This window comes from Pithys albifrons, chromosome 13, assembly GCF_047495875.1.
Source record: "Pithys albifrons albifrons isolate INPA30051 chromosome 13, PitAlb_v1, whole genome shotgun sequence".
NCBI lineage: Eukaryota > Metazoa > Chordata > Aves > Passeriformes > Thamnophilidae > Pithys > Pithys albifrons.
In genome coordinates this window covers 7,521,888-7,544,556 of record NC_092470.1, presented here as the reverse complement: position 1 = coordinate 7,544,556, position 22,669 = coordinate 7,521,888, and the positions used below count along the sequence as shown (strand labels likewise).

The window sequence follows — 22,669 nt, the reverse complement described above, 5'->3', positions numbered from 1 at the left end:
CATACTGACATAAAACTCAAGAAAGAGGAACACTAACACTTTTTAAATGCTTCAGGACCTACTAACAGCAGCAATTTAGTCTGCAGTCTTTAAAGACAAGTCATGCAGAAGGTTCTCCTCTCAGCAGCGCATTATACATTACAATGACAAACTGCACTGGAAGTAGCAGGCAGTGCAAGGTTAAAATCCTGAAAACAGGATGACAACAAAATCTTGAAAACTTAATCATCAACCCACTCAGGTACTGTTCTGCTCTACCATAAGGTTGCTGGACATAAAAAGAATTGGACAAGTTTTCTGCAATTTCTCAGGTTATTAAAAAGCTGACCAAAAAGAACCTTGAACAGAGAAGACCAAGTTGAACATGGCCCAAATGCTTGCTAGTCACTTTTATGCTGCTGCATGGTCATTTTTGCAGCATGAATCTGCGTTTTTCCAGCCTCTCCCTCATGCACACAAAGAGCAAAGATGACTCACTTGTCCTCCACCTCTCTCTGCCATGACGCCTCGGTCTCCTCCTTCCCTGCCGCCGTAGCCGGAGGCGCCGCTGCGGCTGCCAGGGGGGCCTCCCCGCACATGGCCGGACACCTCCCTGCCCGACCGATCCGGCCGGTCGCCTCTGTGGAAATTGCTTCCATCAAAATTGGGGTTTCAGTAGGATTGAATTGGTACCAAATCACAGCACATGCAGACACAAAGACTCTTCTGGGTTTCAGGTTGCCACCAACTTGCAGCTGACTTCTTAAAAACACTCAGAATTGTGTGGCTCTCTAGCTACTTAAGCTCACCTGTTCCTTGTTTACATCTTTATTCTGCACAAAAGCCTCTTTACTCTATGTCGCTCCATACAATTAAGAACAGACAGCTGGGAACCGTCTCATTCAGTTCACAGATGAGATTCAGCATTTGACAACTTACAGTATTATCCAATGCTTTTGGCAAGAGACTTTGCCATTCCTTAGGAGGAGGGGAGTCTACTCTTTGTACATCAATTCTTGAGGAATTGCAACTATGGATAAACTGTACAAGAATAGGTACTTTCACTGGTTAGCCAGCAAACCTACCTGCCATCCCGTTTGTCTGTGCTTATGCTTCCCTCACTCTTCCAGTTGGTTTGCCTGGGTGGGTTGGAACCAGTCTCTCTGGGATGTCGACCGTGCGGCATTTCTGGTCTGTCGTGAATGATCACTGTTCGTCTCTCATCTCTGTCTCCTCGCACTTCCCGTCTGTCCGTGTCCCGAAGTTCACCTCTGGGCTGGGGGGGTTCATTTCTCCTGGACTCACTGAAGCTCTTGGGATACCTCTCAAACCCTGGCTCTTCTCTTCGTGCTGTTGGGCGAGTCTTTTTGGCCTCACCTTGATTTACAAAACGATCTCGCCTAAGTTGTTAGAGCAGGAAAAAGTCATTTGCTTTTCTCCCATGGTCACATTTCTCTGCACATGTGTGGGTATATAAAGTATCACCCATCTTTGTATTACGTGTTTATTACTATACCTGTGATACAGATCTCAAAGATCCTTCCCACTCCGAATTATATTTATTTCTACAATTGTAATTTGAACTTGAGTTCCAACAGCCAGTTTTACATTTCTTTATGCATTTATTTGATCAGTGTAATTTAAGCAGTTATAGGCCCTCCTTTTTGCCTAATGTGAAACAGAGGGGAATGTTGGATTTCTCAAGGCAGACAGAAGATGTAATTTTAGTTCATTGCAGCATAAAAGTAGAAGTCCAGAAGCTACAATTTTGTGGACTTAGCTTTATAAGTAGTTATTGGAGATGTTTAATGGAACTATGAGGTCAGACCTGGAACATTTACTGCACAGTTACACTGATTCTGATGAATACTCTCACCTCTCCATTAATCAGCTGCTTTTAGCCTTGCTTCTTAAGAGGTGATTTACCAAGTAGGACACATCTAATCCACTGGAACCTACTTATGACTAGATGTGAAAGAGGAGTAACTGCAAAAAATTCTGTGAAAATGTCTCAAAAAAAGGCCACTAGGCAGCTAATTTAAAGTCTTCAGAGAAAAGCAGATTAGATTCCATGATATAAATGGCCAGTCCTGAAGACACAAGAAATGTCAGGATGCTACTGCAATTCTATTGCATCAGAAGTGTATTAAGCCCTTAGCAACATTTTCAATTTTGAACAGTTCACAGTGAGACCCATAGAGATGCTGGCAGGGAAATACCTGCCCTATTATCTAAACCCACCTATCAAAAGATGATGATGGAACAGAAGAACCTTCTGGATACCGTCCTCGTTCTCTGTGATCAAAATCATTAAACCTGTTCTGCTGCCGACTGTAGTCTGAGCCATGGCCAAAACGTGCATCTGTATCGAGAGCCATCTTCTTACTCTCATTCCAGTAGGGATCATCTCTCCTTTAACCAAAGCAAAGGAACACTCATCAGTTACATGCAGCCAAATCAAGGCCTAATATACAGGAAATTCAAGTCAGTTGTCTGTTTTCAAAGATGTTCACTTGATGTTTGGAAAGCTGCTAACAAAGGTAGACTCTTTAAATAGTAGTGAACAAAATCATTTAAGAAAACCCCCAAACCTAAACACCCCTCTGTTTGAAATCTTGAAGAGACAAAATCCCAATAGAAGACATAATAAAATCTAAGCAATGGCATATCATGTCAAGCAGTTTGGATAAAAATAACCACAAAACATCAAAACCATCTCTGTAGCAGATTTTTTCTTTGAAAATACTCTTCTAGGGAAAAAAGTGCCCTCTAGAAAAAAAGCAAACCAACCCACCCAAACAAACTCACACCCACAAGTCTGAAGAGCTTTCTCAGGAAAGAACAGTGTAGGAGACATCACAGCCTTGCTTCCAGGAAACATTTGGGTACAGAGTCGCTACGCTCAGAACATGAGACTAAGTGTATAATCAGCAGCCTCGAAAAATGAAGCTGTTTTTATTCCTCTGGCAAAGAAATACTCATGTTCTGTTATTGTATCTACCAGGATGGCAATTTTATGGCTAAGGTTTCAGTCCTGTTCTTAAACAAAAATCAAAGCCCATTCACTTCATGTGGCTCAAACATTAAATGGTAGTAAAAATTAAAGCCTGACTTCCTGAGCCATCCATTTAGCAGAAATACGAATTCTTAACAAAGCAGAAGCTAGAAGCTTCAACCATTAAGGCAGAACAGCTTTTGTCAGCAAATCCACTGAATTATGTTGGGCTTTTTTCATACAACAAGAATTAATTCATGGGCTGTTGCTCGAATTTCACAACTCCCTCCTACGGAGAAGGTGTGTTTCATGTTTGGCATTAACTGATGTCAAAACCACACGAACACCAGAAATCCAGTTTTTCTATGATGACTTGTTTCAGGCCCAAATGCATTTTCAAATCTGACACAAGGCTGTTAGCTGTTTCTTTGTACTGAGCAGTGCAGAAAAACAGTTTGAGAACCACCTGTGATCTACATCCCGTGGCCGTTTCAAAGAATTCCTCTTTTCCTGTTCGTAGCGGAGCTGCTGCTGCTGCCGCCGCAGCTCCTCCCTCTCCCGAGCAATCCGTTCTGCCTCTTTTCGGCGTTCCTGCCACGAAAGCAACGACAAACAGCACAGCTCTTTAGCAGAGGTACCTACAGAACAGCTGGCAAGTATACAGAGTTAACCCTAGACAGATTTCTACCAAAGGCTATCTGATAGAATTCATCCCTGGGTAGCATCTAAGATGAAAGAGCACAGGGAAAGCTTCTCTTAAAAAGAAGACAGTAGATCTGGAGATGTTATTGGCTGTTAGACAGAAGTATCTCCAGGTAATTTCTTGTATTACTACTGTATTTATTGCCCAGAAACACACTTCTAGAAGTTTGCAGTGATATTCTCTAGGAAAATCTAGTAAAATTATGGAAGACTAGTGCAGGCAATATGATCTATTGCAGTTTTAGAGACTGACACATACAGCCACCACAGTAGCAAGTATTTGCCATCAAATTACTCACAGGCAAACAAGCTAAAGGTTACTGGTGTTGTACAGTGTGGCTTATGTAATGTTTGGCTGGTTCTTTTGTGAAAGAAAAAGGGCTGGGTGGAAGAGTGAAGAGAAAAATTCACCACAAGTGCAAAGCGGGCAGTGTTCCAAAAGGGTACTGTCCTCCCTCCCAATAAACCTGCACACCTGCTCGATCCGAACACGCTCCCTTTCCAAGCGCTCCCGCTCCATCCTCTCCCTCTCCAGCTTCTGCCTCTCAATTTCCAGGCGTTCCCTCTCCCTCTGCAAGCATTCCTCTCGCTCGTGCATTATCCGGATCCGCTCTCGCTCCCGACGCTCTCGCTCCGCGATTTCCCTTCGCCTGAAGTAAAAAATGAGATAGAAGAAATAAATGTGAAGAATTTTGTCTTTCAAAACTAACATCACCTTAGGCACAGACATTAAACAACTATTTCAGAGTAAGCTCCTCACAGAATTCCTTGCAACAAAAGTCTACTCCTTTTTGCCCCAAGTCGCCAAACTGTAGCTTATCTTACAGAATCATTAGCAGACAACAGACAGGAGAAGTTATTTCCAGAATCATCACTCTTGATGTAGTTTATGCTGAATTTATATTTCTCATTTGTTATCTGGCACACAGTAACAACAACTTAACAAAGAATATAATTTGGATCTAAAATCTTGCCCTCTTCAAGCTAACAAAAAAATGTATTTGTCTTCTGTCCAAAAAATAAGACAGACAAGCATGGCCACTCTGACTTACACAGGTTAGCAGACTCATGAACAGCTTTACTTTGCTTTCCTCTTCCTACCTCCTACAGTACAGCTGAGAAGAAACACAAAAGGCATTTCTCCTTTAAGCTTCATGCTTGCTGAGAATTGCTTTGTTTAGCAATTGTTTCCCTTTGCTGACAGAAATCCAGCTAACAACACAACTCACTTAACTGTCCTTTGCAAACTTTTGGCCATAGGAAAACTGCAGAACAGAGCAATGTAGCCATTCAGCCCTTCTATTTAAAATTATATTATGCTTGATTTGTCATCTAGATATACAACACTCTCTGTTTAAAAACAAACAAATCCCAAACACTATTTCTGGCCCCATCTCCCAGTCAGCTTCTCACATTTTCAAAAAGAAAACTGACATGCAGTAACACTTATGAGATACAGCCCCCCAATAACAAACTCTAAGCTGTAAGTCTACATAGAAGGCTACTAAAAGATTTAAGAAAAATGTTGGAGTTTGTTTATTCACTTAAAGATACTGTTAGGTAAAGTCCCAGACTTTAACATCTGAGTAGCAGAAGGCTCGACAGAATGCATTCTGATTAGATTCTAAGTCCAGTATCTGATCAATTAATGTATAAAATAGCCTTTAGCAAAAAGTTGAATTACTACCTTCGGAGTTCAACAGCTCGTCGTATTCTTTCCAATCGAACCATGTGCTCTCGCAATCTCTGCTCCTTCATCTTTTCAAAAGGCAAGATATCCTTTCTACCCCTGTATTCCCTGAATTTCACTTTATCTTGGATAATACGCTCTTTGTTCCTCAATATCTGTGGCTATAGATAGAGATTACAATGGTTATTTCAGAAGTCTCATTCATTTAGGGAGATTTCTGGATGTTATGTTCAAGTTACCATTAATGACTGAGCTATCCCAAAGCATGCAAGGCTTCTGACTAAGCTTAACAGTTTGTGATAGTTTATTGACTCTTCAGTGAAAACAACAACTGCAAGGTAATATCAAATCAGGTAAGGATTGCATCAAATCTATATATACTTACTTTGTCAAACCTTCCCCTTCTAACTGTTCTAGTGTGGCCTTGGTCTCCTTTTGCTTGGTCTAAAACTACAACTTGACCTGGGCTTTTACCACCTAGTGAAAGGGGCAGAAGAAAAAAGAAAAAAAACAAAAAGAAAGGTTTAAAAATACACACACATCTATTTGTCTATTAAAAGTTTTCCTTAGTGACATTTCTAAATCTCTAAATTGAACTGGTACTGGCAGGAGAAGCATACCAGCACATCTGTAAATGAGTATTAGTATAAAACATAAAAGTTATACGTGTGTTACTGGAGTCTAAAAGAGAACAGGAGTTTAATTGCCTGGTTTCTACTAAGAGCAAGAACATGCCCCCAAGACAAGTCAGACACACAGACTCAAGAGGAAGAAACATGGCTAAATGGCATACTTATTCTTTTCTTTTCTTCCGTTTTTTTAGTGGATTCTTGATTAGGGCCACTTGTTCCATTATCACTCTTCTCATCTTTACCTTCTGTTTTCTTGGCTTCTTTACTTTCTTTTTTATCAGATTTCTCTGATTTCTTTTCTTCTTTTTTGGTTGATGGAGTTCTTATTAGGAAAAAGAACACACAAATCCAGTGAGGAAAATTCAACTTGGAGGATTTCCACAGTTTCCAAAGACATGTGAAATTTCTTACTTGTTGGCTTTATCACTTGATGCCGTCTTCTTATCTCCCGTGCTCCTCCCCGAACTGGACTTCTCATCGCTTTCCTTCTTCAGCTCCTTTTTGGAGGGATCACCTTTCACCTATATTTTTTTCCCAAAACCAAATAGGTTAATACAGATCCTTGTAAAAGATGGTCTATTTTGGGAAAAGTCTTCATCTTATTAAACCTACTTTCTCCACAGAGATTTGCTGTCCATGCAGCTCTGTTCGATGCAGGTGTGCAATACATCTGGCCACTTCTGTACTAGAAGACATTGTTACTATGCCGTAGCATTTTGCCCCTGGGCTTCGTGCATTTGTAACCACCTTTGCACCAAGTACCTAAATAAATAGGTAAAATTTAGGTATTGAGGGAGATATTTCTACTAAAGGGAATAGTATTCCAATAATATTTTCACCCTAGTATATAAAAAAAACAAAATAAATTCACTTCAACAGCAACATAACCCCCCACCCCACTAGAAGGGCTGACACTCCAAGTTTTTAAAAGCATATAATGCCACGGGAAGCTGCAGCTTTAGGAGCTTTATCCCAACTTTCATATCAAGGCATATTAATGCTTGCATCCTGTTCTGACCAGTCATCACCTCATGCCCATTATCTAAATGCTTCTTTTCATAGTTACTGTCAAAATTCATTCACAGAAGCGCCACTAACCTGAATTTGATGGTTCATCTCTGATAGGTGAACCCCCACAAAAAACTCAGCAGCTGCCAGTTAAGGGCAGAAAGGTGCCAGCAGTGTTATAAAGTAACTTAATAAGGGAGGCAATTCTTCAAGGTCACCGAGCAAATGTGTCAGTTAAGCAATTTTAGCACTCAGCTCTGACATCTGGTTCTTGAGAAAGTATTAAGCTTTCTGTTCCTGCTCCTTGCTGGAATTTCTACAGCTAATGGAACTGGTCTTCTTTTATCATTCTAGCAGCCTATAATGGTACAGTCATTTAGGCATAAAGTATTTCCCAATTAATTTAAAACTGGGAAGCTAAGTAAATACAGGAACCAACCACCTTTACAGCAAAAACAGCCTAAGAACTGGAAGTTTGAACAAAGTACACACTCTCAGGTTTACATACTTGTGAGGTATTAAATAAAATCACCTACTAAATTCCCTAGAAAAATCAGCTATGCAATAATCAATACACACACTTGATATTCACAGGGCTCAGGTTCTAACCAGCTGCCAAGATGCAACAATGCCATAACTGCACAGGCTTACAGGAACACTGAATTCATACAGTTATCAGCAACTCCTTTTGGAAAATGAGATCAACTGAAAAAAGGCCTGTTTCTAGAAGACTGCCCAGCTGATAAGGATTCTGTATTTTCTACAGAACTTGCCTGTTAAATTAACCAAAATCAGAAAACCAGACTTAGTTTAGGCAGCTTGTAAAACCAGAAAGTCCTTAAGAGAGTCCCTAAAGGATCACACATTGCCTGTCATGTCTTTTTACCTATTTTTCCCATTCTAAAGCCCTCAGCACACATTTTAAAAACAGTCTCCCAAAGCAAATGGGTCTATAAAGACTGTTTATATTATAATTTTATCAGTTAGCACATTATCTTGCACTCATGGTTAAATACAGTTGCTACAAAGGAACATAGTCATCATTATTTAAAAAGCCAGTCCTGACCAGAATACTCAAATATTTGTGAAATTCCTTTTGCACTTATCTTACCTCAACAGAAAGAAAAATTTCTTCTAAAATGAACATACAGTTCTTCCTGCATGCATGAACTCTTTACTTACTGCTCCAAGAACAGATGGCACAGGTTAGACATTTCATCTCAAACTCTTATTCAAAACAAGTTTTACTCAATTTCAGTAACAAACAGAGGAGGAAGAGACACACACAACACACATGGTATCACACCCCATGAAATACCTTTCCATATTTGCCAAAGAGATTTTTCAAGTCAGCAGCTTTTGTGTTGGAAGACAGTCCACTAACCCACAGGTTTCTAGTTGAACTTCCACTGCTACCACTAACACTGCTCGTGCTTCCTGAAACAAGTTTTACAAAACAGCCAAAACATTAAGGAAACAAAGGTACCATGAGTATTTAACTAAATTCGTGCTGAAAAGAGAAACTCAGCCTGTTACCTCTAAGTAACTGTTTATTTGGTTACCTTTCTTAAAAAGACTTCTATAGAAAAAAAATCATGCCATAAGATTTCATTCATTTAACCATGTATTGAGACAACAGCTTGGTTAACTGGTACCCAAATGAAAGAGCTAGAAAAAAATTACAATTCTTTGTTACAGGCATGCTTTACCCCTCATTTGGGTATGTACATTTAGTTTCAACATCTGGTTCTTACCAATAAGTTCTTTTCAAGAAAATGGTGGTTTTGCACCCAACATTTGTTCTTCCTCAGGATGTCTGTAGGCTGCTCACTTGACCAGAGAGAGCAGAAAGGTGAATAGAGGAGACCTGAACAATCCCAGCCTCCAGAATCCTGCGGTCAGTTTTCACAACTTCCTTGAAGTATCTGTCTCTTCACCCAGAGCAGCTTTTTAAAAATGCTACTGGATGGAGAACTGGATACAACCCACCAAAATAGATTTCCCACATACTAAGAAAAATACTAAATAAGAGCTGGAAAAAATTATGTGCCCCATATATTAGCTATTTTTGCAACACGGCAGTAAGAACTCAGGAGATTTCTGTAACCTTATTCCCAACATCTTTTAGTCTTGTATTATTTAGTTCAGCTTGTTGTTTGCTGCTAAATGTGTGAGCTGTTTTTGAGCATGCTAACTTGTAGCCAGTCATACTGGCAAGACCAGAATGGGATCTCCAATTTAACAGCTGGAAAATCTGGTGATAAGCAGAGTTTTAAAAGGTAATTTAACAACCTTGAGAGGAAAAAAAGGGTAGTTTAGTTTCATCAATGCATCAGGATTAACTAAGAACAAAAGTTATTATATTTGATGTATAAGGAAGAAATTCTTCCCTGTGAGGGTGGGCAGGCCCTGGCAAGGGTTGCCCAGAGAGGCTGTGGCTGCCCCATCCCTGCAAGTGTCCAATGCCAGGTTGGACAGGGCTTGGAGCAGCCTGACATTCTGGTTCTGCGACCCTGATAAACTGTGATACACCCAGAATATAATTAAATATCATTCAATAGCTTTGGCTGTGTATTTTAAGAAATCTTGGGATAGTCACTATTACAGTTATCATTCATGCTGCATAAATGAAGATACAGCAAACCTGCTTTCAGTTTCATTTTAAGCAAGTAACTACCATGAAAAGACACACATCTAAAAAAGACCAAATTATGGCTGTCACAAAAATTTCCTGTCAGAAATTCATTTATCAGGTAAAGTTTCATCGGTCCATTAGTGTCACACCAGAGATTCTGTGACAAAGGTTTTGGCAGAGGTAGCAGGTAAAATAAGGAGACACATAAGCTGTTACAAATGCATTTGTTCAGCTGTGAAGTATCAGCATAACTGGTGATGTTAATGTGCTCTTGATCTGCACTCTGAACTTGCAGTCATAATACACAGTTTATGGAAACAGACAGAAACTCCAAGGCAGACAAATAAGTCTGAATTTAATGCACTAAACAGCCACAAGTGCAATTTTGCAAGCTAGCATCTCAACTATTATACTTTGTTGAGAGTTCAGTTTATTTAAAAATGAGCTAGAATTATAAACAAGATGAAAAATTTCATTAGCACCTTGTTTAAGTACTTGCAGTTATTTTTCACTTGTTCTGCTGTGAGTAAGTTACAGCAGGCTTATCTGGAAATTAGAGCTTTTCATTAAAACAAAGGCTTGGGAAATGTTAAGTGGAACTTGCTCCCACCAGAAGTATTTTGAAAGAGGAGCATATATCTTCATTGAGTCTCTAGAATAAGTATTTTTAAACTCAAGAGGAATATGGCATAAAGAGAAACAAAATATATGGACACACACATATAGTTAATGATTACTGGACCTCCAGCATAATTTAGTACAGATGGCTGAGTTCAATCACATAAACATCATTTACTATGTGGCAACTAATTTCCTAATCAGGAAAGTGTTTAGTTCAACACAATACTACCCTAATTTGTAATAGTTACCTTTATCATCCTTTGATGTTGTCTTGCTTTCTTTAGATTCCTTAGCAGAGCTAGAGAAGCAAATTAAAAAAATCAGAAGAAAGTTGAAACTCCAGAGTTTGATAAATAGTGCATTTTATACTACTAATACTAACAGACAGGTTAGCATTTCAAAAAATAAAAATGAAAAAGGGCCAGACTGTATATTTGAACAAATGATTCCCTTATGGATTCTTGCACTGATTTCCCCAAGATGCCTGAAGATCTAGATTTTCTGACAACTCTATTCAGTGGATATATGGCAATCTTCTCCAGATTTCAGAACGGGGACTTGACTTCATTTTGTGTTCTTAGAACTGATAGCTGTTCATTACCATCATCACAAGGACATTTAAAAAACTCGTCAATTTGAAAAAAATAAATAAATGCTGACAATTCGACAATGCAATCAGTAGGACATAGTGTCTATACGAAGATCTTGAATTTTAAAAAGTAACTTATGGCGGTCAAAAAACCCATAGGCAGGAGCATAGGACACTAATTACAAGATTCTTGCTGCTACCCCCTTAATGTAGAGTGATCTTATTGAATGCTGGTACTCAGTATCGTAAAGAACTGACATAGAAAAACAAACCTCTTTGCTTGACCAGAGGCCCCAGTAGACGAGGGACCTTTCTTCAAAGTATCCTTTTCTTTGTCTCCAGATTCTGCTTTCTTTGAACCTTCTCTGGCTTCCTTCTTGACGGGATCACCCTTCACGCAGTCTTCCTTCTTACCATCTTTATGGTTCTCAGTCATCTCATAGTCCTTGCTTTCCTTCTCCAGGCTCTGTGAAATGGTATCCTGCACATCCTTTGGCTTACTTGCTTCAGAATCTGTAATTTTCACATTTTTACCTGTTTCTAGGAGGTCATCACCATCAAAATCCAGAGTGATGGCATCTTCGGCCTGGATTGTAACCGATATGTTATCATCCTCAGCTTCTTTCCCAGAGGGGTTAGCTTCCATCTCTTCGTGAGCCGTGTGATCAGCCTCAGCTAGGCTTTCTTCTGAAGGAAGAGGTTTAGATACTTCTTGTGTACCATCACCAGAACCTGCTTTATCTAAGAGGATTTAACAGGAATAAATATGGCAAAACAAGAAGTTTAAACAATTTCATATGCATAAGCTAGAATAGGACCTAGAAAATACAAAGCCAGTTATTAGCACTGATGGAAGGTTAGAAAAAAACACAAGGTGTATTAACACAAATATAAATCCTTTACCCAGGATCACTTATTCTTCATGGCAAAACACATTTTTCTAGAGACAAATACCAAAACATTAGGAGGGAGAATATGGTTCCATCCTGGAGATACCCGTTCTTCATGAGAAGTATCCATTTTCCAGTTTAGGATTTAGCATTCCAGAAGACAACAGTTGCCTTGGACGTTCACAGTTTGATTTAATCTGTCTTTGAATCTTCCTGGTTCCAGGGCTTCTAAGCTTCCCAAATCCAAAAGAATTACAGTCTTGGAGAATTTCAGCCAGTCTTCCACGTGGGTGTTCTCTTTTCTTTTCCTTCCAAGCAGTTGTTTGGCAGTCCAGCGAGCGGTACGAGGCTGCTGCAGAACGTGGAGGGGTGAGCTTTAATCCAGAGTTTGTAGACAAAGGTCCTCAGTCTTCATCCACCGGACAGATTTCCCATCTCAGTCCCACAGAGACATCTCCAACCGTGTTCTTGGATTTGTGCAGATGAGACACTTCAGCCACAGGGTCCCTCGTAAACACGGAGTCTGTAGTTTTATCCTGTGACTTCAGCAATGTGTTTATTCCATCTTGTGTAAAGTGATGGTGTTCCATGTCCTTTCTAGTCCGCAATATGTAGAATCCTTAAGACTTCTGTCCAGGAAGTCTGTTTGCCCAAATGCATTACATTCCTTCTACAGTTTCACTGAGGAGCACAGCTTAAAAAATGGAAGCCACTCCACAGGTTTCCAAACACTTGTTTTTGCCATCCTATACACAACTGGTATTTCTCAGGGACAGTAAGCCAAGCACATGATGGTCCATACATTTGGTGGGTGCTCAGCTTCAGTGAGAGTGTATCATTTCACTCAATGAAACATCAGTTACTGCAGTGCAAGTTGGAAGCTTTGGCATCAAGACTTACCGTGTATTAAAATCAGAGCCCTTGAATACTATGTTTTTTCATTAAGAATCATAGTATTTCAACTACATTATACATCCACCACAGTAACTGATAAGTACTGTAATCAACTCCTAAGAGTAAACTAACTCTTAGGAGTGAAATAAACTGACTGCAATGATTCCAGGTGCTGAGCTTAATGAGGAGACATCTGATAGTCTGTGCTGGAGACAAGCCTGGTATTAGTAGAGATTGAATGTTACAAGAGAAAGTTGCCTGCTCTACCAGACTAAGGCCTTTGAACTCTATTAAACTTTAAACATACCTTTCTCATTTTCTTCATCTTCACCATCCTGCAAGAAAAGGAAGTCAAGACTAAATGTCTCCTACTTTAAGCAGAACAGTTCATATTTTCCACAGAATTTTTATTGTATGAAGGCAAATTATTGAACTTAAAACTGTCTCAAAGAAAAGATTATCTAGAAACCAAACCTGTGCATTTCCCTTGTTAAATCACTGAAAAATTTAATGAAACTTCACTGGCATCTATCTGCAACACTTGCAGTTTGCAGCTGGTTGCAGATACTGCCTTCCCCCTTTAACTCGACAGGACATTTCTGAACTGTCCCATGTCCTGCTGAATCCTCCAGAATGGATGACACACTGCTGCTTATCACTTTCAGAGAAATGCAAACAATCCATCAGTAGCTTTAAAAGCTTAAGACAGAAGTCAGAAACTAGGTAGCCTCCCTCCTGTAAGTACTTAAACATGAAGCTGTGATTTCAATAGGTATTTACTTATTTCTCATGAGTCTCACTGAGCAAGAGATGCTACATGAGATGTCCCTTTTTAGGCATCAGTTCCACGTAACTCAGAATGAGTTTCTGAATTTAGAGATGTTGGTAATGACAATAAAAAACCCAAACCCAACCAGACACACCCAGTTCTGTGCTCCTCCCATTCTCTCGGGGCAAACTTCTGTACTAAACAAGAGCTCTCAACTCCTGTATAGCATTTGGAATAGCCCTTTGACATGTTTCTAAGGGAGTCTCAAACACATTCTTTGCTAAGTCTATGTACTAATACTCCCAAACTGCAGACAGGAATTTGTATTTAAGTAGGACAATTTATATGAAATCACAATTAGCTGCATTATTAAACATCTGAATGAAAGCTTCCCATATTGTTTACCCTTCCTGTACTACATCATCTGACTCTAAGATACATGCTGGAACAAAAAACTAGTCTAAAGTGATCTTTTCCAACTAAACAGACATGAAAATCAGCTTAACAGAATGGATTTAGAACTCACATGGGCAGTTGGAAAAGTGTAATCTTCTACATTTTGGCCTTTATTTTCCTATAGAAACATAAAAGGGACTTGCTTAGCAAACTATTTATAAAACACTCAAACATTCAGAGAGTTAAGAGACTCAGTTAACTCAGAAAACATTTCAGTTAAGTGGATACACACTCAGTAAGGTGAACATCAGTGAGCAGTTCTCATGACTTAATCTGAACACGGACATGTCACTCTGGTGGGAGGGAAAAGGACCACTGAGGAACTAACTCTGTATGGACTCTGGTAGAATTTTCTGAATCAATGCCACATTTGTTTCAGGACTATTCAAACACAAATGAAGGCAAATAGAAATAAAAAACTATCTTCTAGAGATAAGCAAGACAAACTGAAAAACTAGTTCTGACTTCCTAGTAACAAACACTAAGAAAAATGTGCATTTTACTGATAAAAATTCATTTAAGATATAACAAAGTACCTGACTTTCAGAATCCTTTTCTGGATCTTCTGCTGGCTCCGGGTCATGGTGTCTTTTCTTTTCTGCAGATGACAGTTCTTTAGAATTCAAGTTCTCATCTTCAACAGGTTCTTTGAAGTCCTTCAATTCATCATTTCCATCTTGATCACTTGTATCTTGAGTCTCCAATTCACTGTCCTTTTGGAGTGAACACAAATACTTGGCATAACTAACAGTATCAGCCTTAGTCTGAAAAATTCACTGCTACAATCAACATCTCACTGCCAGATCAGTGTCTCACATCCATAATAAAATTCAGAGCATGTTTTAAAAAACCCACACCTTCACACCCTTCGGCATCACACTGTGAATAAAGTAAAAAATATACTCCAAATTTCCACATAAATTACCACAAAGAAAATGGAGGCTCTTTCATTAAATAAAGTCAAACATTATACTTAAAATACAAAATGAGAAAAAATTTTACATACTTTTATTACCTTGACAAAGGAATCCTCTTCAACTGAAGCATCACCAGTTAATTCATCAGCTTCCTGCTTTTTACCTGAAATGATGGGATATGCTGTGACTGGAGCTGCTATGGAGAGCAAACTTGGTTTCAATACTGGTTACGTGTTTGGCCTTAGTTTATTACTGTCTATATGCTCTAGTTTAGCTGACTTGTTCACTATGACAAAACCCTCCCAAAACTGAGTAATTTTAAAGGTAAGGAGATAAAATGTCAGCTGAGTGAGCATAAACCATCGATGCTGTTGGATAAACCAGCAGTTACAGACCAGTTAGTGATTTTAATACCAATCCTAATCTGAGTGATAACAGAATTCAGGAGAACACTGAACTAGAAACTAAACTGTTCTAGAATTACTAAAGTTAACTAGACCCTATGACTCAAGACTTTGGAAAAATCTTGCTTTATAGGATAATTAACATCACTGAGAAATTAGGTTAGAAGAGACTTCTAAAGGTCATCCAGTCCACCCAACCTGCTGCTGAAAACCACAGTTAAGCCCCAAGGACAGTGGGAAGGTTCAGGGATTTCTCTGGCTGCCTCTCTGAACACCACAAGCTCCTGCTGGCTTCTCCAAGCCACCTTTTTCAGTGCTTTTCATGACTAGAGGGAACAATCAGTAGAAGACCTGAGTAAGGTGAAGCACTTCTGCTTTCTACAGACACTTTACTGTCCTAAGGGCCTGTTCCATTGAGGAATTCTGTTCTCCCAGCACAGGCACACTCCTCTCTAATAAAGATGCCTCTGTGGGGATGATGTCTAGACACAGTTCTCTTTGGAACCCACTGCATTTCCTTAATCTTCTGCAAAAACAAGAGCAAAGAACACAAGATACAAGTATCTCCATGCAAACACACCCTCTGAAGAGCGCTCTGTCTCTTTGATTCAGTCTTTCAAAGATCAGCCAGTGAGACAGTTCTCAGTAGCAGAAGGTACAAAAGCACTTCTGTTAAGAAGTGGCTTTACTGTACCTTCTACTGAAACTCTGTGCCAATTCAAATGCGAATTAGATGATAGTCATAATCAGCATTTAATGCTTTATTTTTTGACATTGCATCTTCTCTCATCCCTCCATCCTCTAATGAATGGCTAAATCTATAGATATTCAAAAGGAATATAAAAGAAAAACATAAACTAAAGTTCAATACAGTATGGACATCTCTGCTAGCAGGAACAGTCAATTTTTATCAGCTATTTATTTCCACCGTCTTTTGTATAAAACTGCATTTCAAAGCTGGAAAACACTCCACTACAGAGCAAGAAGAGAGGCCACTGTTTCAGTTTTGCTTGGATTCCAGTTGATTCTACTCATTTCCCTGCAAGACAGCACTCTGAACATACTCCTGAGAAAAGCACTTTGCTGTTTTCAGTGCAGACACACACCCATCTCCAGGAAGAGACACAAGGCAGAAGCCATTTCTATGACTGCAAAACACGAGATTTAAACATTCAGATCTAAAAATCAGTGACCTCATTTAAAACAAAAACAACCAAAAAATCTCCCAAATTTCTGTTTTATACTTGCAATGCAATGGATTTGTGAGATTTTGGTGCAAAAAAACCAGCTGCACAGGTTTACTAAAGGAAACTGGGTCTCCTCAGGAAGAGGAGTGGAAAGGCAGATTTTGATGTGTATCACAGCTGATGCCTGAAACCAAGACTAACCCAAATTTTGTGATATTGTTTTAGCATACTGTGGTAGAATCTAAGCCTCATGCATCTTCAATATCAATAAAGAGCACTGAGAAACAACAAGGACTTTTACACATTTTCCACTTGCTTTCTGTTTTACCCCTCTGACATTTCAGTTCACTTGTTAAACCTGAATAACCAAGTTTTTCCTGCATCCCATATCTAGCTAATCATACACAGAGACAGGCAAGCTCACACACCAGATGCTACACATGTTTAGCAAGTGTCTAGCATATACTACCCTGAAAGCTATTTAAATTCACTCATTTTGCCTGAGGAAATAAGGCAGGTGAACTTGAACTGAGACTCTATAGGGAATTTGAAAAAAAAAAATGACAAAGCTACCTCAAGTTAGTCCCATCATTCTGCAATAGCAGCTGGAGAACTGTATTTTATTGACAGGTCCTCATCAAGAGGAAGTTACAACATTCAGTAATTAAGCTGTTAGTATCTTTTGTTTTCTGCTAGATTAAGTCAGACAGGAATACATTATTTCATTAGTCCTTTATCTTTGCTGTTAGTCCCACTTACTCTTGAGTACCAGGCGTGTTCCAAGGCATAACCAGACCTGAACAACGACCTTCACTTTTCAGCTTCAAGGCAGAAAGTGGTAGAAGTTTGCTCTCCCTCTCAGTTGTGTGTTGCAGTGACTTTGCTCTGGCAAGAGGCACATTGCACAAAAGGAGCTCCTCAAGGTTCTGACATGCATCATTTTCAGATGCTGGTCCAGTAACCCACCGAAAAGCCACTGCCCACAGAGTTCAAGATTTGTGCAGACAGATCCTCATCCACAATGAGCTACTGAAAGGCACACCTGGCTTTTCACTTTCCATGACTAAAACCAGACTGCCACAAACACCTTGCAGAAACCAACTGGTTCTGTGACCTTAGTCCAGACCCGTGTCAACCCCAGTAAAGGGTGTATTAATCACAGCCAGACCTGCAGACAACAGGCACAGCTGGTCTCAAGTCACACAAGTTGTCAACAGATGATAAAATTTCTGTACAGGTTTACCCAAGCAGGGGCTGTTGAAAATGTCAGTGGTGTACAGAGCATTCACCACAAATCTGGGTGCCTAAAACACAAACACCAATCTACCTTGCAATGATGGCACTCCTTTAAAGCCAGCCTCAATCTCTTTGCTGGCAATTGCTACACATCATGAAATTGCAACAGACTCTTTGCACAGAGGATGAATATTCTCCTTATAAGCAGAAGAATTAAAATGTTGGTTTCACATTATGCAAGTGTAGCTTTCACCTTACCTACAGTAGCATAAGCTTATTCTACCTATTTGTGGTCCTCTACATGAAAAATTCAGGTTACCTGAGTGTTTACAGAGTAACAGAAGAGTGTGTTTTGGACAACTCTTGAACTACACATCTACATTTCTGGCAGAAGGAGAGTGACACACTCATCATAAAATTTTGGAAGAATTAGTGTTTGTGTTTCTTCTGGTATTGCCACTGAAACACCCAACGAGGGGGTTCTGTCACACCCGATGCCAAGATTCAGGAAAAACACAGACCAGGAGGCAAAAATGAGGAAGAGGGAAGAAAATCCTTACAATAATATGAACTCTTTATAGAGTTAAGAGGTCTGTTGCAATTTGAACAATATCATTGGTCACAATACTAACAAAAGTAACTTATCCTGTTCTATTTCTGTATTCTGAAATGGTATCATGGGGAACAAGAATGTTTAAGTCTATGGTGTCTGCAGGATACTGTTCTCAGTCATTCATAGTTTTTAGTTTGGTTTGGTGTTGTCTTGTTTTGTTGGTTTTTTTAATTAACTAAACAGTTTTAATAAAGTAGTCAAAATTCTTTTGGGAATAGTATATAAGCCAGCCACTGTCAGCTGTGGGCATTTGATCTAAGAAACAGTATTGTCAAATTGGAAATTCAGTTGGAAACTACATAAAACACAAACCAGTAAGAGTCAACTGGCCTTAGAAACTTGTAGAGCAGCAAATAAATATCTTTGCTTACGTTAGTTCTCCAAGGTTAAAAATCATTAGCCTAAAATCTCTTCTTTATCCAAACTAATTCCAAAACTTGTCACGAAAGTAACTTTTCAATCACCAAGTTATAATATACTGAATCAATATTCAACATTTTTACTGCAGATCCTTTAAAGGAGTACTTGCATCAAAGACATTTGAGAAACATTTCATACGAGCAGCAGGGAAACTTCCTCTACATACCAGAATAGGCACCAGAATGTTCAGGCTTAAAAAGGGAAGCTTTTGCCAAAAACTGTCACCTTTTTACAAAAAGAGATATTTGTCCATAGCTACTACATTGGAGAGGCACCTAAAGATGGAGCACTTGGCATTTGTTCCACCTTAAAACCTTCAAACTTCAATTGGCAAAACCAACTATAAGCTCTTCTGATCTGCTGTTCTGCAGTTCTTTACCCCAAATATTTAAAGTAGCTGCTCCAAACAGTGTTGGATTTTGACTAACTTTGCATCTAGGACTGATCAAGGATTCCTGTTGGATTACAGAATCCTTCTGCAAGCATTTTTTAAGTTGTATGAAGCAATTCTTAGTCCTGTTCCTATTCACCTCCCTTTTTAAACACATACACATAAAAAAAGCAACGAGAGAGAAAAATACACCACTCTCCCCCACACACACCATTCCTACTCTAATTCAGTCTGTATCAATATTCCAGATCAGGTTTTTCTAACAGAGAGTGCAAGGCAATCAGACATCACACATTTTCCACAGACCTAAATAGCTTCAGTAAAACTGACTAAAGAACATTCAGATTTAATCCCCTACAGCCATCTGACACACTTAGTGACTTTTCACAAGGAAAACCTCCTTCCTCCCTCTCACTGGCCTCTCTCTCTGGCTGCTATGAAGAGATTTATCCATCACTTCAACTCCCTGGCCTTTTCTGAAAATATATTTTCTTCGTGAATCAATATCTAATATTCCTGCCCTTCTTTATACAGCAATAATAGCATGAAGAAAAAATATTATAAAACTAGTAATGCTATTAATTCAAGTGCTGTCCAGCAGTAAAATAATTACAGACCCACCAGTATTAATCTGAACCTGTGGGTGGAAACAAGCATTGGCAAAAGGCCTGGAGAAATCTGTCAGCAAAATCAGTAAGGAGCAACACTTCTCACAGGGAAGAGCATGTACAAGCACAAGGAGCATGAAGATGGTTAATTTTAAATGAAAATTCAGTCCTTCCCAATTCAGTTGATGGGCATTCATCTCCCTGTGAAAGTTCCCTAGTGACACATTAGGGAACAGACTGTTGGAGGTGCTGGATTTCCAAATTTCGAGGAATACTTCCATATTTCAGCTGAAAGCACCAGAGAGGGAGACAAATAACATTTGAATCAGCAGGTTAACACATACAAGAAACAGTTAAAAACTGAACAACATATTATTTCATACAGTGAGAAATAAACTGGTAAGACAAAAAATATTTTCTCTAGACTAATGAGTGAATTTTTCTTGTCCACACTTCAAGATTAACACAAACCTCGCTTAATTTTGGCACAAAATTTGCTTGTAAGACTTTTGTAATCTAAAAAGCAAGGAGGTGAAACTCCTGAGCTTGCAAAGTGAGGTGATAAGAACCTCACAAATGCCGTATTTTACTTTGAAGTTCACCAGGAACGCACATGTCAAATGCATTAGGATTCAGTTCCAGGGGAGGGGCGGCAGGAACAGCTCCCGAGGCCCAACCCCAACAGCAGCAGGACTTGGCAAACCCCCTGTGCAGGAGCAGAACAACACAGGCAGCCGGTTCATGAGCATCGTGCACATTAGTTTGGAGAACAGGAGGATAAAGAGCAGCAGATAAGAGAAGTGTTTGTCACAGCACAACATGGAGCCGTTTATATCTCTACACAAAAAATTGTGGAAGAGTTTCCTTATTTAGCTTCCACGTAGTTTTCCTAAGCATCAGTTACCTTTCCAAAGCGGGGAATAAAGTAATGCCACAGAAGAAAAGGAAACCACATTATGAAAGTTTGTTTCTTTCACTTCTCTGTGTCAAAAGTATAGGTAAGTTATTCAAATTTTCTAAGCAGACAGATTTTCTTATTACTGTCACGCTTCACAGTGCCAGACAAAAACATGAATAATCATTTCCACCACAAAACTCAGGCTAAGACAAGTGACAGTGGTGCAAGACTGCTCATTTCCCAAACAGGCCCCTACAGCATATGTAGGAACACTCTCAGTGTGTATGTTCAACGTGCATAAAACAGACACCTCCTTTTCCCAGTATTACTTGATCATGGATGCTCCCAGATCAATTGAAAACAAAAACCTAAACAAAAAATCCTCTAGAGCCCAAACCCACAAAACAATACTTAAATTCTCAGAGCTGACACAATCACTGCCAAACTGATCAGAATAGAATTTAAGTAATAATATTCACAACAAAAAAGCTAAAATCACTTAATTAGACATTTCACAGTGAGCCTTCTGCTCCCATTCAGGAAAATCACGTTTTTAATCCTGTCTTCAGTAAAGAGCATGCTAATAAACCCATACAACACAGTCCTCTTCAGGGAGTGACCCCCTAACACTGCACACCCATCAGCAGCCTCGAGCCAGCACCTTCCCACGGCTGAACAACCTCTGGGCTCTCCCTCTGCTGTTACACAGATCCCTTCTGACACCACAGACACTCATCAGCACCAGCACCAGAGCCCCCCAGCAGCTCCGGGAACAGAGAGATCCTGAACGAGGGATGTTAACACAGAATCACAGACTATTCTGAGTTGGAAGCGACCCACAAGGATCATCGATTCCAATTCTTAAGTCAATGGCCCACAGAGGGGATTGAACCCATGACCTTGGCATTAATGCAACCAGGTTTTAACCAACTGAGCTCATCTCAGTACAGCACACTCCAAACCCCTCACAGCTCATCAACACCTCTCCAGCACCTGCAGAAAGTACAGCCACACCTCTTAACCCGCTCTCAGAACCCACACCTCTTAACCCACTCCTTTTCCATGTATTTATATCTTTCTCCAGCATCCCTATACACTGCCTGTATACAGTGACTGAAAACAGATAAGCAAGTCTTAAACGACACAGTTCATAAACAGTAAAGTCACAACTACAGGCCACAGTCTCACGGTCCTTCTTTAAGGTGACACATGCAAGTAAAATCACCTAAGAATACAATGTGTATCAACAGATCCTAACCTTTGCCTTTAGTTGGTTTCTTGGTGGGCGTGTCAGCCGAAACACTTATTTCAATATTATCTGGATCACCTCCTTCCTCTTCAATAGCCTAAATGAGACAAAGAATGCATTTTTAATGGCTTTCAGTAAGAAGCAGAACAGTTTGACTTCAGCAGAAGTCTGTGGGCTAAACAATTCCTGTTGCATCTCAAAGATATTTTATAAAACATTCTGGGGTTAAACTTTTCACGTAAAGCTCGAGGAGAGGGAAGGCACACTAATGGCAATGGCTGTGAGTTTAAGCTGTTACCATGTCACTTCGGAAGCACAGCTCATCAAGGATCCGCACGTTTCTCTCTGGAAGGGTAACCCTAGAAGGCCACAACGACATCCATGATGACACTGAGGGCAGCTCGAAGACAGGAGGCCGGGACGCACAGACATGCCGGAGCAACCACCTGCCCGGGGCGGGGTCGCGGGACAGCTCGGGCCCTCGGGGGCCGCTCGGCGCGGGGTCGGGTCGGTGCCGGCAGAGCCTGCCCGGGCTGCGGCGGCACCGCGGGGGCAGGTCCCGCCCCCCACACCGGGGCAGCGGCCCCACCCCCGGAGCCGGGCAGCGGTGGCGGCCGGGGCGGGCCGGGCCGGGCAGGGCCTGCGCCCGCCGCTTACCTGCTTGAGCCGGGCGATGAGCACCGTCTTCACGCCGGTGATGTCCAGGTTGCGCCGCTTTAGCTCCGATTTGAGGTCGATGACGCGCAGGTCGCTGATCCTCTTGCTCTCGGCGGGCGGCGGGGCGGGACCCGCGGGAGCCCCCGCGGCGGCGGCGGCGGCGGGAGCGGAGGCGGCGGCGGCCATCTTAGAGCGGGCGGGCGAGCGCGGCGGCCGCGCGCACAATGAG

At 40.4% G+C, this 22,669-nt stretch overlaps 1 protein-coding gene across 11 annotated transcripts in view; it reads right to left on the bottom strand.

Moving 5' to 3' along the window:
- SLTM (SAFB like transcription modulator) overlaps positions 1–22,669 on the bottom strand; it is a 25,597-nt gene extending 2,928 nt beyond the window's left edge. Inside the window, exons 1-19 of one of the 11 annotated variants that reach the window (XM_071568181.1) lie at positions 22,441–22,669; positions 21,793–21,880; positions 14,867–14,940; positions 14,397–14,573; positions 13,931–13,978; positions 12,943–12,970; positions 11,124–11,592; positions 10,511–10,560; positions 8,325–8,443; positions 6,611–6,760; positions 6,410–6,519; positions 6,160–6,320; positions 5,752–5,843; positions 5,364–5,527; positions 4,152–4,326; positions 3,441–3,565; positions 2,221–2,391; positions 1,065–1,379; positions 478–631 (exon numbers count right to left, since the gene is read on the bottom strand). In XM_071568181.1, coding sequence (XP_071424282.1) covers positions 478–631; positions 1,065–1,379; positions 2,221–2,391; positions 3,441–3,565; positions 4,152–4,326; positions 5,364–5,527; positions 5,752–5,843; positions 6,160–6,320; positions 6,410–6,519; positions 6,611–6,760; positions 8,325–8,443; positions 10,511–10,560; positions 11,124–11,592; positions 12,943–12,970; positions 13,931–13,978; positions 14,397–14,573; positions 14,867–14,940; positions 21,793–21,880; positions 22,441–22,626 — 2,856 coding nt within the window. In that variant the 5' untranslated portion in view covers positions 22,627–22,669. The remainder of the gene's footprint in view (positions 1–477; positions 632–1,064; positions 1,380–2,220; positions 2,392–3,440; positions 3,566–4,151; positions 4,327–5,363; positions 5,528–5,751; positions 5,844–6,159; positions 6,321–6,409; positions 6,520–6,610; positions 6,761–8,324; positions 8,444–10,510; positions 10,561–11,123; positions 11,593–12,942; positions 12,971–13,930; positions 13,979–14,396; positions 14,574–14,866; positions 14,941–21,792; positions 21,881–22,440) is intronic. The other 10 variants (XM_071568184.1, XM_071568187.1, XM_071568188.1 and 7 more) reach the window with 10 other exon arrangements.